The 14,809-nt window shown below is 38.0% G+C and overlaps 1 protein-coding gene across 4 annotated transcripts in view; it reads right to left on the bottom strand.

Annotated features, from left to right (window-relative positions):
- The window catches only part of LOC107720058 (trinucleotide repeat-containing gene 18 protein-like), a 70,352-nt gene extending 56,995 nt beyond the window's left edge, over positions 1-13,357 (bottom strand). For all 4 annotated transcript variants that reach the window (XM_016527652.1, XM_016527654.1, XM_016527653.1 and 1 more), the window contains exons 1-2: positions 13,173-13,357; positions 11,509-11,844 (exon numbers count right to left, since the gene is read on the bottom strand). In XM_016527652.1, the coding sequence (XP_016383138.1) occupies positions 11,509-11,719 (211 nt within the window). In that variant the 5' untranslated portion in view covers positions 11,720-11,844; positions 13,173-13,357. The remainder of the gene's footprint in view (positions 1-11,508; positions 11,845-13,172) is intronic.
- Between the last annotated feature and the right edge of the window lie 1,452 nt (positions 13,358-14,809).

Here is a 14,809-nt window from a genome sequence, read left to right as displayed (position 1 = left end):
TAACCCAACCGCTGGGTCAAAACAACCCAATTGCTGGGTTTGTCCCCATTTTACCCAGCACTGGGTTGTATTTAACCCAGCATTTTTTAGAGTGTAGTTATATTTTTACCATGGTATTGAGGTGCAAAAAGTGATATTTTTATTAATATTATCAGGCAACCCAAACCCGTTTCTTGATTTGAAACAATATCACTCATTAGAACATGCAGAAACGAAGAAATACATTTTTCTATTAAGATATTTATTTTAAGGAAAATTAATGGTCTGGTTTCTACAACTTTCACTTTGGAGCAAAAATGTGGCTTTAAACTTGAAAGAAAAAGATTTGACATTTATCGTGATAATTATCGATAATCGACTGATATGAAAAAAATTATCGCGATAATTTTTTTGGCCATATTGCCCAGCCCTATATGAGCATTTTTATCAGACTCCTATGTTTAGGTTAAGTAATTTCACTTTAACGGCAAAGAAAGGGTTATTAGTCAGTTACTGAATGATTTTTCTTAATTATCAGGTCAAAGCATAGGAATACATTTTTGCATGCCTAGTCTCTATTTGAGGCTACATTTTTGTTGGAATGGGATTTGGCTCCATCCAGTCCAAGAACATTAATGTCAGACAGGCTAGCGGGCATTCAGCTTCATCCCAAAGGTGTTCATTCAGGTTGATTTCAATGCTCTGTGTAGGTCAATCAAGTTATGCAATTCCCATGTCAATCCCACCTCATTTCTGCATTGGCCATTTTTTGTGCATGTGTGTATTGACGTATTAAAATAGGAAAGGGCTTTGCCTAAACTCTTTCAAAAAGTCATCTTTGTGTTTCCTTTCCATATCCGAGAGCATGAGGACAAAACTGAAATGTGATGAACTTCATGATATTTTAAAGAGGTGGCATCCAGTGATGGCCCCACATCACATCCTAAAGCTTTTCAATATGGTCCATGCTTGTCTATGGCTGTGTACTTCACTTTTGTGTGCGGCTGGAATGACTGAATCACAAGTTTGTCCAGACATTTGGGTCACTTACAGTAAATATTCTTGCATATTATTAAGTTTTGGCTGACAACAAGTTCTCTTTCGACATTTCTGTAGGGTGAACGCTCCACTCGAAAAGGAATCACAGTCATGTCTGCGCCACGGCCTGTAACATAAGCAGCAGCTCCTGTCAAATAAATAAAACAAAACCTCAAAGCTAGCATTGTGTCTGCGTGCAGTTTCTGAGCGCAGTGTGAGAACCACAACACAACAGCAACCAAAAACTGTTGCCCTGATCAGTGCCGCAAGATTGTTTACCTAGAAGTACATCCAAGGAGGTCTCAATGGGAATTTACAAAGCCAGTTGTTTCACATTTTCTCTGAAATATTCATATCCCATCTGCAAACATTTTCCAGTGCCATATAATCCCTCTGAACCCAGAGTTTGCAGGGCATGTTAATTGTTTCCAATCACTCAGCTTTATAGCGCTCACAGTTATCATCTCAGATGCATGAAGAAAAACACAAGAAGTTCAGTAGGTCAGAAATAGTTCAATTCCTTAACATGAGAGTTTTTCAGAAGGATTCAACTATTTTCCTCCTCCAAACGAAATGGCCACAGTCAGAGACCAGCTGAATAAGACACAGGAATTTCCTAATTGCTTATGTTGCTCAACTCAACTGCAACCCAACAGGCCTTGCGGTGAGCTTTCGCAATTCCCCAACCAACACCCCTTATTATTAAAGCCAGACCCTTAAAAACAATTCAGAAAGAACTGTTGTAAATTAGAGAAAAGAGAGACACCAATTAGAAGGTCTTAAACTGAGGCAAAGAAAACCGGACCATTAAAATACTCAGAGCCACTCTTAACTGGTCCTTCAAAGCCCACCACCTGCTCTGAAAAATATATATATATATATATATATATATAAATAAAAAGTATAAAATACATTTTAATGGTGAAATGCAGAAAGTTAATATTCGTTCTTTCCTACCTAAAATCAAAGGTCCCCCTCATACATTTTTTTTCCTAGAATGACAAGCAGTTCCACAAATATGTTAAAATATGAAAGTTGGTTGCAATTTCCATTTCATGCCGACTCTAATGTGCAGACACAACTGTATTTAAAAAACAATACTAAAACTAAGAGCAACATGCAACGATTATTCTAACATAGCAACATTGTTTCAATCAATGGAAACATCTGTTTGTCGACCAATAGCAGACACTAAATTATATTTTTATCACACTAAACCCTAATATCTTACAATATCATCTTCTACTCAAGGTTGCAGCATTTTAAAAACTGGAATTATTCATTTATTTCTCTTATTGTTTTGATACCCAAATACATAACAGAAGAGCAAAAATCATTGCACGAAATCAAAACAGAGATCTAACAAGGTCCTTGCTAGTTTCTGCCATTAAAAAGAAAAAGAAAAAGTTTACGTGGCAGTTCCTTTTAACTTACCCTACTGGTAGTCCAGTGATTATGGTGGAAAACAGCTGTTCGACTTTTACTACTAGCCTACCATTAAGAATTAAACACCATCCTTGTTGAGCAAACAACACTCACTTGGGGAAAGCATCAATTTAAGTAGTTGGGTTTTTCTTTAAATCTCCCTGATGTTTTTGTAGAGATATTTTTGTAAGCATTCCTATCTATTAAGTTCGGCACATTTTAATGGCCCAATGGAAAACAAGTAATTTGGGGTTCTACCTCAGCTCAATGTATCACCTGCAAAGAAACAAAACATGTCAAAATGTACCAGTTCTAACAAGTCAACCTGGATCTTATACAATACACTGAATTCCTGCACCTCACTCGCACTGCAAAAACATAAAGAGCACTCCCACACGACAATAGACGACATTATGATAGACATTAGAATGCAGTAGACGTAAAGCATGCTCAGCAGACCAATTCACTCATCATGGGGAAACCGGAAACTTTTGTTCAGATGTTTTGACAGGAAAAGAGTGACAAAATAATTGCTGCCTATAGTGGTAAATCCAACGTACTGAGGTAATCTTTGTCTAATAAACAAGCTTCTACGCGTCAAGTTCAGGCATCGCTGCCTATTCAACTACCGAGCCTACAACGGTGTTAAACAATGTGTCGGGGCAGCAATTCATCCTAGAAAATGGCAAGGATTATACATGGCCCTTTGTTGTATACAATAGTGAATGTTTAGTTTTGCATGCAGAGTTTGTCCTTTAGTCTGAGCAGAATAATACGTACTCGAAGCATATGGGAAGTAAATATGATTCAGGACAAAACGTACTTTTCTTTATTATTTAAACAGAGTTGAAGTACAAAGACTCAACTAAATCTATAATTTAAATAAACTATGTGTTCTATTGCTGTCAGAGGATATTCCTTTGAGCTCCACCCAACGCCTGATTGGTTACCAGGAGAGGCAGAATCATGAGCCAGCAATAGAAAGGTCAAGCACATTTGTGACCATCAACATTCAATCCTTCCTTTCAAGACAGAATGCTGTTAAAGTTACAAAAGTAGCATTTGTTCACAGCGTGTCTTTTTAAGGTGCTGCCAGCAGCCAGAGCCGTGACCTTGCAGCCAAAGAATGATGTGCGCATTCAATGAAATTTTGCAATTTCTTGCCCACAATGAAACATGAAAAAAAATAGACAAAAAAAAAACACAGCATGGAATAAAAACACAGAGGCAGCTCTGTATTATGTGGCAGCTTTCCAATCATATCTACTTCAAACAGCTGTGTGATGTAACGTACTGCCCTACTAACATTAATATCTGCACTGAAGAAAAGCTGCTCATCACCTTTTCATTATACAAGAACAGCATTGTACATCAGTGACATGGAAAATAAGGCTTTGTGTCCAAATTCAAGATCCCACCATTCCAGATATTACACAGGGTGCTGTGATTTCACCTGACCCTTTCATCTTTCCTCACACAAATTAGCACATGACGACAAACGCCTCAGGAGAAAAAAAAAAAGGTTCCTGTGAATTATTAATGTTGTTATTAATATTAAAGAATAAAAATAAAAACAATGGTCAAAGAATACATTTATAATAAATAAAAATGTAATACATTTCTAAATAATGAAAAAAAAAAAAAAATGACCATTTAAGTATAACATTCCGGACCAATGGAAATTTCTTCAAACTGCTGCTGTACTGCAAGTTCTAGTTTAACAAAATCCAATTCAGATAGTATTTTTTTTCCTTCTTAAACTTCATACATGGCAGCTGATGAATGCAGCTTCATATATGGCATGCCTAGTAACGGTTTATGAGAACTCTAATAAATAACACTAATAAATGTAATGCTTTACCAAGATTACTCAAATGTAAAACTAGTTACTTAACTGCACATTTAAAGAAAAAAAATTGCACTAATAATCTATGTAATTAAGGAAACTAAATGAATACAACATTTTTCACAACTGGACAAGCTAAAATTGTACGAGCGTCTTCAGCACTTTGTTGCAGGCACTGTAACTGGAGTCAGTGATATGAGAGCAGGGCTGCAGTGCTGGCTTTCATTTCACATCCTTTGTTAGCTTTTCAGAGGCACAGCCTAATCCCAGGTCAGGTCACTGCTACCCTGTGTGGCCCTTCCCCCGACACAAACTACCCCATCCTCACGCAGGCCGGCCGGCCGGCCCCAACACCACCCTCACTGCCGTTTGGCCCATCCTTCAGACCTGTGTGCACATGCAGTCTCATCAACTTCAGTTGAGAACAATAATGATTACTGCTAGTGACTCAATGTACTGTAAAATGCCATTATCATCCTATAAAATTATTTTTAGATACAAAATTATTATTTTTTTAAACTTCTAGAAAAGCAATCACTGGGGCAAAGGTTTGAAAATCAAACCTGAAGAAAAAATAAAATAAAATAATAATAATAATAATAATAATATGAGCTAACATAACTGAACCCTAATATAATGTAATATAATACAATGCAATATAGTGTAATACAATATAATATAATACATTATTACTTATTGTTATTGTACAGCAACTTGGTATAGTGATGCAAAAAAAGTAAATATCTAAAATCCCAATAATAAATGTGAAGCGAGCAAACCTAAACGTGGCATAAATCAGCTGGCTATTTCAGTTGTCCTTTAGCAAAGAGATCCAAATTAGACAGCACAGACACACTGTAGTTATTTTAGGCCATGAGGTTCTGCAACATAGAAACTTGATCTTATCAGCCTTCCAATCACTTACAGTCAAATTACATTTTAATAACATTTTTCCCCCACTGCCACTTCTTGCAGATGTTAAATCAAGGATGTTCCATTTCCTACATTGGGATCATTCTAAAGGGAATTTTGTATTAGTTCCTGGCCCTCCCAGGATTTTTTTGAGCAGCATTATGAAGGAAGACTAAAGATCAAACGTTCAGAGAAAAAGGCTTCAAATAACAAAAAAACAAAAAAGAAAGAAAGAAAGAAAGAAAAAAAAAAAAAAAAAAAAACTCAAAATCATCCGGTTACTTAAAACAGGAAAAAATAAAGCTGCAAACACCCTCCAGTGAGACCCCAGCACTCCTCATAAAACACACTCACATGAGTACATCTAACAGCCGGGGCAGTTTATTTCAAATGTGCACAGCGCATAACCCATGTAGGATGAGCAAATGGGGTCTGCGCGCCAGGACACTAAACACTTTATGTTTAATTCAGAGGAAAGTCAAGGCTGCAGGATGTTTACACACATCCTCCCCCCTCCTGCTCTCTTTCCATTAGTCCCTTCGCTCCTGCCATACCACTCAGGACGAAAGGGGGTTGGACTCCTGCATTTTACCATTCACCCTTGCAGCTGAGCTCCTCGCCTGTCACAGTAGATCACAATGAGGGACAGGTCTCATACGGTCTACTACGGCCCGCTGCTGGCCCACGCTGTAGGCAGTCCAGAGTAAGTTCCACTGCTGTGATAGAACCAGACAGCAGCGAGGACGGTCACACATTAACTCGGCTCTTGCCACATCCCGTTGCTAAAAAAAAATGGCAACGATCACTGGTATAGCTCTTTCTACCTCTGTGCTCTTTATAGGAAGGTTCCTGTAACCTTGAAGCCTCAGCATACAGAGCGGGAAAGGATAACACCTGAATGGCAAAGGCCATTTTTACAAGTGGGTTTCCCCCCCTAAAAACACCCTTCAGGTTATAAATGAGGGTTTGTTCCCTTCCTGATTAAGGCAGCGCAGCCATTTTTTTAGGAGTCATCAAAACGATGGTATAGCATACAGCTTATTAAAAGGAAATGGCTGAAATAACAAATGTAACAACAGAAACGTTCATGCCCGGCTCTGGATACTCGCAAACTGCTGTAACAACAGGAAAGATAGTTCTTCACAAAAAAAAAAAAGCACATAAAACCGAGCTGCCATTTGGGGTTTTAGCAAAAAGAGGGTGCTCTAATGGAATCAATAAAACAAACCCCAAAATCTAGAGGGGAGTGAACCATGTGGAGGCAGTCACTCCTATCTTGAGGCCAAACACCAGGGTCCTCTATTAAAAACAGCCCATAAACCACCAGCAGGGCTGCAACCCCGGGATCCTCTTATGCGCCATATGAAAATCGATCAATTGTAAATTCCAAAAGGCAGCGCACTTCAAAGGCATATCAAGCGAAGATTTGCATTTTCCCATGATGCATGGGAACCCTGTTAAACGAGTGGGCTGTGGAGTAGAAAGGCACGTTTCGTGCATTATGTTTCAGCATGTTCAACAATCATTAACGTCCCCCTATTAGTAAGGCTATTACAATTACTAAGGCTGGCATTACTGATATAAGACAAGGAAGTAAAAAATTATGGATGCTCGTTCAGTCTGAACAAGACAATCTGACTCGAGGACAATGAGAAAGGAAAAACCATCAACCAGAAAATGCAGGTCAAAACGAACTTGGTGAATCATTCTCTGAGGTTCAGGAAGCCATTTAATCTTCAGATTAATATCCTTTAAAAATCTCCGAACATGTCAGCCATTACACAGACATCGAGCATTACACAATTTAAACTTGTTCTCTTTCATCCTCCTTCCCAACTATAGAACAATCATGTTGATTCTAATGTCCCTAAACTACAGTATCATGAAACGTGAGTATATTCATCTAGATCAATCGAATGTCAGGGCATGTCAAAACTTTTCCAGGCCCTAAAACACCCTCGGACCCCAGAGGGTTAATTACATTATTTTATATAATGCAATTTATATGACAAAGAAGACTAAAATGTAATGTTGTAGAAATTTGTGCTGTTATGCATAATGCTTTGCTACATTCCTTCTTCAGTGGGATGTTCAGTGTTAAATGTGAAGACCAGCAGATGGGCAGATTATATTATATAGCCTACCTATAAAATGCTCCTGGATTCATGTTTCTCAAACCATCTCTATAAGCTCTCAAAATCCGCTGCCATTTCCTACTTTCCAACTTTAGGTGATGATTCATATAATTTCTGCCATGTTTACAGGTCTGTTTTAAATTGCTGCACTGTAAATATCAAGAGGTGTTCAAAACATATTTGAATCAGTTGATCTTTAGAAGCGAATCAAATGAGTAGGTAAATGTACTAACCGTCTAAGAATCAGTTACATAAAAGGCAGAGATAAACCTTAACCATATTTTGGAAGTTAAAACAAAACTCCAACCCCTGCAATTCTATTAACATTATGATGATTTACAGTTCATAAACAATGTGTGCAATGCAAAGGGCCCTTGTCAGATTGCAGAAAAATGGTTGCCATTAAGACAAATTACAGATAAGTCCTGTGGAAAAAATGCACTTCCTATAGAAATGCTCTGCAACCACATTTCAGTAAAAGCTTTCCATAACAGCAATGTAACGCATTAAAGTTAAGGGAAAAAATGTTGTCACTTTGAAATCCAAGAATAACAGCCATCTGGTGAGTTGGATTCATGCGTGAAATTTTTGGAACGAGTGTTCAATGTTGTACATGTTTGCTTCACAAGCTGGTGCAAAAACTCCAAAAGGTACACCCACCCCTTTCCCAAAACAGAGCCACATTTACACTTCATTTAGCTTGCTCAAACATCTACTCTTCTCAAGTTTAAGAGACAAACATTACTATGAACTAAATCACTCATTTACACGCTTCTATCCTCACCACAACTACTGATGTCATTCTTTTTTTTTCTAGACAATTCTACAAAGCCTTACAGTAAGTAATGCAGTATGACGAACAGCTGGGTGAAAACCAGTACAGTTCTGAACCTGTTGGGAAGCACACATATGGCACAAACTGAGATTGTTTTCTTTCCACCCCACATGTACATATTTTCATACACTCCACATGAAATTCCAGTCATGAAGTTTTGCTCACATGCCCCTCGAGTCTTTCACCATGTGACTTGGTTTAAATCCAACAAACCAGAAGCCACCATCCTTTGTTATCTGGCGCTGAGACTGGGGTTCAAAAGCAGCCTTCCTTACAATTTCAACATGTCAGTGTACAAAGTGCTTGAAAATATAATTTAAAAAGCTCACTTCCCAACATTGTGCCCCATACTGAACGGTGAACAAATTCGAGTTACAGCGCACATACATGCTGCTCTTAACTCCTCCAAAAACTACATCTATCCTGTTCAGTAACTAATGTATCTAGTCACAAAAACAACATATTCCATAGAATCTGGTGAACCAACAGAACAAGAGACCGAAATCTGTTTTCTCTTTCAAAGAGAGGAAATTTGGCTATTGAACAGTTATTATTGGAAAGAATGGAATGTTCAGGCAATTCCCAGGAAACTGAGTCATTCCATAAACATTATGTATCCGCCACTCATTACAGCTACATATGAAGACCATTTATGAAAAAGTCGCTAAATACAAACAAACATGTCATTGACAAAGTCAGTGTGATGACCACTTGCAAGGAGTAGATTTTAAAAATAATTGCACTTATATAATATTTTCAGAATTACATTTTTTACAGAATTACATCAAAGACACTGTGTGGTTGTTTAGTGCCACAAAAAATGTTTTAGCACATGTATTGGAAGATTTAAAAAAGCACATATTTGGGCAAAATCATCTGCGATTTTTTTTTGTTGCGTAACTTGTCAGTGAACTACGGCTATGTGTAGTAAATTCTGCTCCATCTGAAAGCACGTGGTTATGATTTCCTGCTGATTACAGAACCGGCATTACTATCAAAATGCGCATGACAATCGCATTTGATTAATCGTGCAGCCCTATTTGGGCTCATGAAAAAATAGCACCAAATACCCTTTGAAGGTCTTGTTTCTATTGATTCTTGTACACAAGAAATTGCACGATAAAGAGAGACGTGCATGCGCACACACACACAACAAAATACTTTTTTAAATTTTTTTTAAAGAACTAGATGACTCATCAAAGCTCTGGGCAATAATAATAAAACAATCATCTCTGAAAGGTAATCATCCAATAAGGATAAAGTGCTGCCAAATGCAGTGACAATTTATTACACTATCCAAATCTTATCAGTATAAAGCATCCAATAACACCATGTAAAAAAATGTCATGGTAGTTGAAGGTTAGGGTGAGGGCGACTAGAACTAATACAAAGCTCTCTCAGGTAGATGGGAAATATGCATGGCAAACTGCTGACATCTACACACCCCTAAAAGTAAAATCTCCTTTCTTCATAGATCTAAAGGTTCTCTGACATCTGCAGAATGTTACATCTAGTCAAAGAAAAAAGTCTGGAACTTCATTCACACACACACACACATACATATATATATATATATATATATATAAAATCAACAATATACTAGTGAAATAACACAATCACTTTTTCACATAGTTACTACACTGGAAAACCACTGATTTTTTTCAACAAACAATGCCAGCACTGTTGTCATTCGTGATAATCTACGTGATAAACACGTGACGCTGGCGCATGTATCAGACATGAACTATACAGAATGCGAACAAGATTAACTTTAATACAAGGAGATAATGGCGCAAAAGCGAATTTCAGATTTTTTTAAATGCCCATCCCAGCAAAAACTTTCCAAAATAGGCATCCAGCCCAACCCCCGAGATTGATCAGCTACTGTCGATAATTTCAAAAATGTGATATGCAGTCAAATTTCCCAGTTTGTATGCCACTTAAACGAGTGTTCATATCGACGCGCTTGTAGTGCTTTGTGGAGTTGTCAAATGAGGTGCCTTGCCCCCCCACCCCCCTTTCACACAGCACCCCCAACCGAAAACATCTTCTCGCGCCCCTGTAACTGTAACACATTCATTTCAATTACTGCACATGACAGAAACCACCATTTCACAATAACTGACTGAGACAGTAATAGAACCTCAAATCTATTAGCTGCAGAAACATAATACACCAACAGTTCTTTCTCTGAACTCAATATCCTCGCAATAAAGCTTTTTTGCAGTCTTTAAGACATCACATCAATGTTTTTTTAGCATCCAGTTATTAAACGCACACCAAAAAATGGCCCAACGCTTATCCGCAGCACAAATTATTGGATTTTTCCTGAGAAGGGTCATTAAGTGTGACATTTTCATTATATTTTCAACTTAAATTATTTGGGTAATACTTCAGTCATCTTATAATGACCACAACGTACAGATCTCTGTTTCCTAATAAAGACAACTACAAAAAAATATATATTATGACTAAATCACATGACCATACAACATAGTTACTACGGAAAATTCAGCTATATGCATCTGAATAACATCACATTTACAGAACGAAATGCAACATCTTGGCAAAAATAATTTTTCTTTAATATGCAGTGTAGACTTTTAAAGAGCATTTCAAAACACAAGGTCAGACACTGTGACATAACTGAGTGACAGGGAAGGCAATAGTTCACTCGGGAAGAGCAATAATTGTAGTGTTTGCCCCAGCCAGAGAGGGGGAGTGATGGAAAACATATGGGGCAATTTCGGTCATGAATCTATATTGTCGATTTTCATTAGATGCTAGTTGAAACATTAGGTCTTTTGCCCAAAAGACACCTTGTGTTTTACTCAAACAGCTGAATAATTCAACTTGCGCCAACATGCATTACTTTCCACGGTTTTAGCATTTTTCTTTAGTGTTGTTTGCGAGCGAGGAGAGAAGAATTGTACGGGTGATTTGAGCGCTGATAACGCACTGCTTTTAAAAACAACTGCTCTCATAAATGTTTGAGTACATCTGAAGGCCAATGTAAATGCGAAGGCGAGTCCGGTTTTGTGAATAGTATATATTAAGACGAATCATTACTCGTATTTTATACGTGTTTTATAAGTAGCGTATTCGCGCACATATACCATCCGCATTAATTTAAACAGAAGTATTAAATCATTATTGGTATTATTAAACATCATTCATACCTCCCCATGTTTCCGTAAAGTCTTGCCAAGCGATTTAACATGTGAAAAACAGAACTGCAGATCGTTTACAAAACGCAAAAAAAAAAAAGTTAGTGACATTTTTTTAATTGCCGTTTGCTAAAATGATGAAAAAACAAAACAAAATAAAACTGCACTTACTGTGGTGAGAATGTAGGTTCATGGCCGATGAGAGATATTTTCCAGTGTGCAGAGCCGCCGGGTGCCCCGCGCCCAGATGACCGGGAGACGGTGGCATTCTACCGGCCGCAGCGGCCGCGCCGAGTCGGTGTGACTCCATGGGCAACCCCGAGAGAAGGGGCGGCGGTACGTGAACAGATCTGGGGGGTCCGAAGTCTCGGCCATCCATCATCCACAATGATCCAACTTGATCAAAGAAACAGTCCGATCGGGTAAATCCGAATAAGCCAGTCTTAATGGCTATAATGTCCCTAGATTCCTAGGCAAATCAGTGTCCTTATCCGGCATTCTGCCGACCTACAAAAACAAAACAGAAGAAGAAATAGTCTCGATAGGTGCAGATCACCACTGAAATGAATCCAAAATTATACGGAGATGAACACAAGCAGTGCTGTCATTTAATGACGCAGTTTTAATCTCAACTAGATCACTGGAAAAAGAGAGTAATCTTCTCTAGTGCGAGCGGTGAGAATGCAAACAGACATCAAAACGTTTAATATCACTCGCGAAAAGTCCGTTTTAGGATAAACAGACGGTAATGCCTCTCGTAATCTGCTTGCAGGCAGTCTATCGGGCGAAAATCCAGCCTTTTGGTGAAGACTTGACCGATCGTTCGCGCAAAGTGACCTATAGGTTGATTCAAACGGATTACAAACATATTTATAATTGTCCGTATATAAACTGTCAAGAGCGGACAGTCCGCATGTGTTTAAAACACGCGACGTGCACGTAACAGTAAAACAAAATTTTATAAAACGGACGAATTTAACCACCACCACTGGCGATTTTGGTGATCTAAACCTGTTAATGATTGTAAAACAAGTTTTTTTCTTTTCTTTTTCTTGCTTGTTTCTTGTATGCTGCCTTTTAACGGACTGGATTATTGACCTCTGCCGAAACGTTTGTCTGCAAACAAACCAGGTTTATCTACTCCAAATGGGCTACGGCATAACGCATTTAAGTTTGTTTTAATATCTAGATAAGTACATTATCACGGTAGTATCCCAGAAACATGCATATAGGCTACAAGAAGCAATACCTTGCTGAACAGTTTGTCACTGCAGCCTGAAGGTTTAGGCGTTATTAATTTAAAACAAATGGTTAATGTTACAGGACTATGATTTGATGAGGTGGTTCCACTTCTTTTCCAAACATGATTTCACGTATTACTTTCGTTATTATTGTTAACGAAAACAAAAAATTACATAATGCCGTATTCAAACGTCTGACCTTCTCACATGGCAACTTTTACTAGCGTGAATGTCGCTGCAAATGTCGAGATTAAATAACTGGTATCAAAACACGACTGAAAATAAGGACGAATCCAAGTTTAGATGTGCGCATGTTATCCAGCCATGCTTCATGATGGCAACACAAACCCGATCGAGAGCCACGTTTCAAACTTTCCCGTTTCCATTTCCAGCAACGAAACTTTTCCGCCCAAACGTTAATCTTTCGAACACAGCGTTTTAGTGAGTTGCAGATAAAGCACTATTAAACCTTGTAAGCCAAACTATCCCCCGCCTTTTCACCGCGAAAACAGCACATTGTTTTTATAAAGTGTCTCGGATTTTGCTTCATAAACATTGTTACTGTGTGCGGAATGATAGCTGGCGACGTCTTACTTGAAATGACGACTCAGTTTATAAAATCCAGTTTCGTCGCAAAATCCGGAGACGTGTGGTGGAAAATTTCTTATTCTCCATTTACAAACCATCCGTAGATACGCAGAGCGAAAGCACATACGGGGGGAAGGCCCTGTGCTCAAACCACTGTAGCTCTCGGTAAACTCTTCTGCAATGAAACAAGCATTGTTTAACAAAGCTCCGCCTCCGCGAATCTCACCCGACGCGTTCCACAACGGAGCATATGATTGGTCTACAGAAGTGTCAATCAATTCCATGTAAACACTTTGGCTCCTTGCCAGCTCTACAAAACCAATTATGGAACAAGGAGGTTGAACTGTTTCAAGCCCCCCTTCCTTCAAGACTTGAATGATCAAAACAAGCGAAGAATTTTTGGAGGGCAGTTTCAAGGCCGCTCAAACTAGACTCATTAAAAAGATGGATGCGGACCTGGTTATTACTCAATGAACACACACTACACGAGTCCAGTCTCTAAAGCATTCATGGTATGAGTTGCAGGCCCATTTAAGTAGCTCAAACCAAGGATTTTCGAAGTTGGGTCCAGAGACCGCAAGGGGGCGTTTGAGGTTCCGCGAAAAATTAAGTTACACGTTAGCTTAAAGATATTGATTATGTCCAACGCTTGATCTTGTATTATCTGGTACTATAACACTTTCATTCTGTTTTCGGAAATTGTGAGATAAGCAAAACTATTTTATTTATGTTTTTAATGGAATAAAATAAAGTTAGCCTATTTAGCGACACATAGTTTCCAGAATAGTTTGCGATTGTACTGTAGGCCTATCTTTCTATGGTGTTTTTCCTTGCTAATGTTGGCTTCAGGTGGCACACCCAGGGTGCAAGACAATATTTTTTAAACCGCTAAGTATATAGAAAAAAATAACCTGTCAAACTATATATTTTGCTGATAATATTTTATTACTTTGCTTTGGCTTTTGTACAATGACAATATAAATGTAAATTATTATATTTAGGAAACAGAATGTGGTCTTATAATAGCATTACTAGTTTAATATTTTTACACACAGTATAAAAGGGTATTTATGGAAAAATAATCCTATTTGGTGGTTCTTAAAAAAAAGGTTGAAGACCCCTGTCTTAGATTAATGTGAATTTGAACACATAGGCTATGAGATTCTCTAAACCGCTTGACTGAAGGCTTATTTCTTTTTCATTAATTTTCCTTTTATACAGAAATAACATCTTTGCAATTGATAATTACTATAAGAAGGCTTATTATTTTACTAACCAGGTATAAAGTAGTGCATGTGTTTATTTGTTAAAATGGGAAAATTTCCCTTGTCAGTGGTCTGTTTCTTTTAAAAAATTCCACAAGGGAATGCAGAGAAGCTGTAAAACTGACTACTGGAGTTTCAACAAAATCACAGCCTGTGAAACAAGCTCAAGAAAGAAATATCAAAGTATATTTTTTTCAGTTTTCTGAATCACCCGTTCAGTTTCATTGTCAGTCATTGAAGCATGACATCACGATTTCATCTGAACTTGAACTACAAACTCTCTAGTCTAGGCGATCAATCGATCAGTTCACGAGACCTTTCCACATTGAGGGGAAAAAAGATTATTCGAAAAAAATTCCGCGGTTTCTAACCGCCCTT

This window comes from Sinocyclocheilus rhinocerous, unplaced genomic scaffold, assembly GCF_001515625.1.
Source record: "Sinocyclocheilus rhinocerous isolate Xijiao unplaced genomic scaffold, SAMN03320098_v1.1 scaffold273, whole genome shotgun sequence".
Taxonomy (NCBI): domain Eukaryota; kingdom Metazoa; phylum Chordata; class Actinopteri; order Cypriniformes; family Cyprinidae; genus Sinocyclocheilus; species Sinocyclocheilus rhinocerous.
This window is presented reverse-complemented; position numbering and strand designations above follow the sequence as displayed.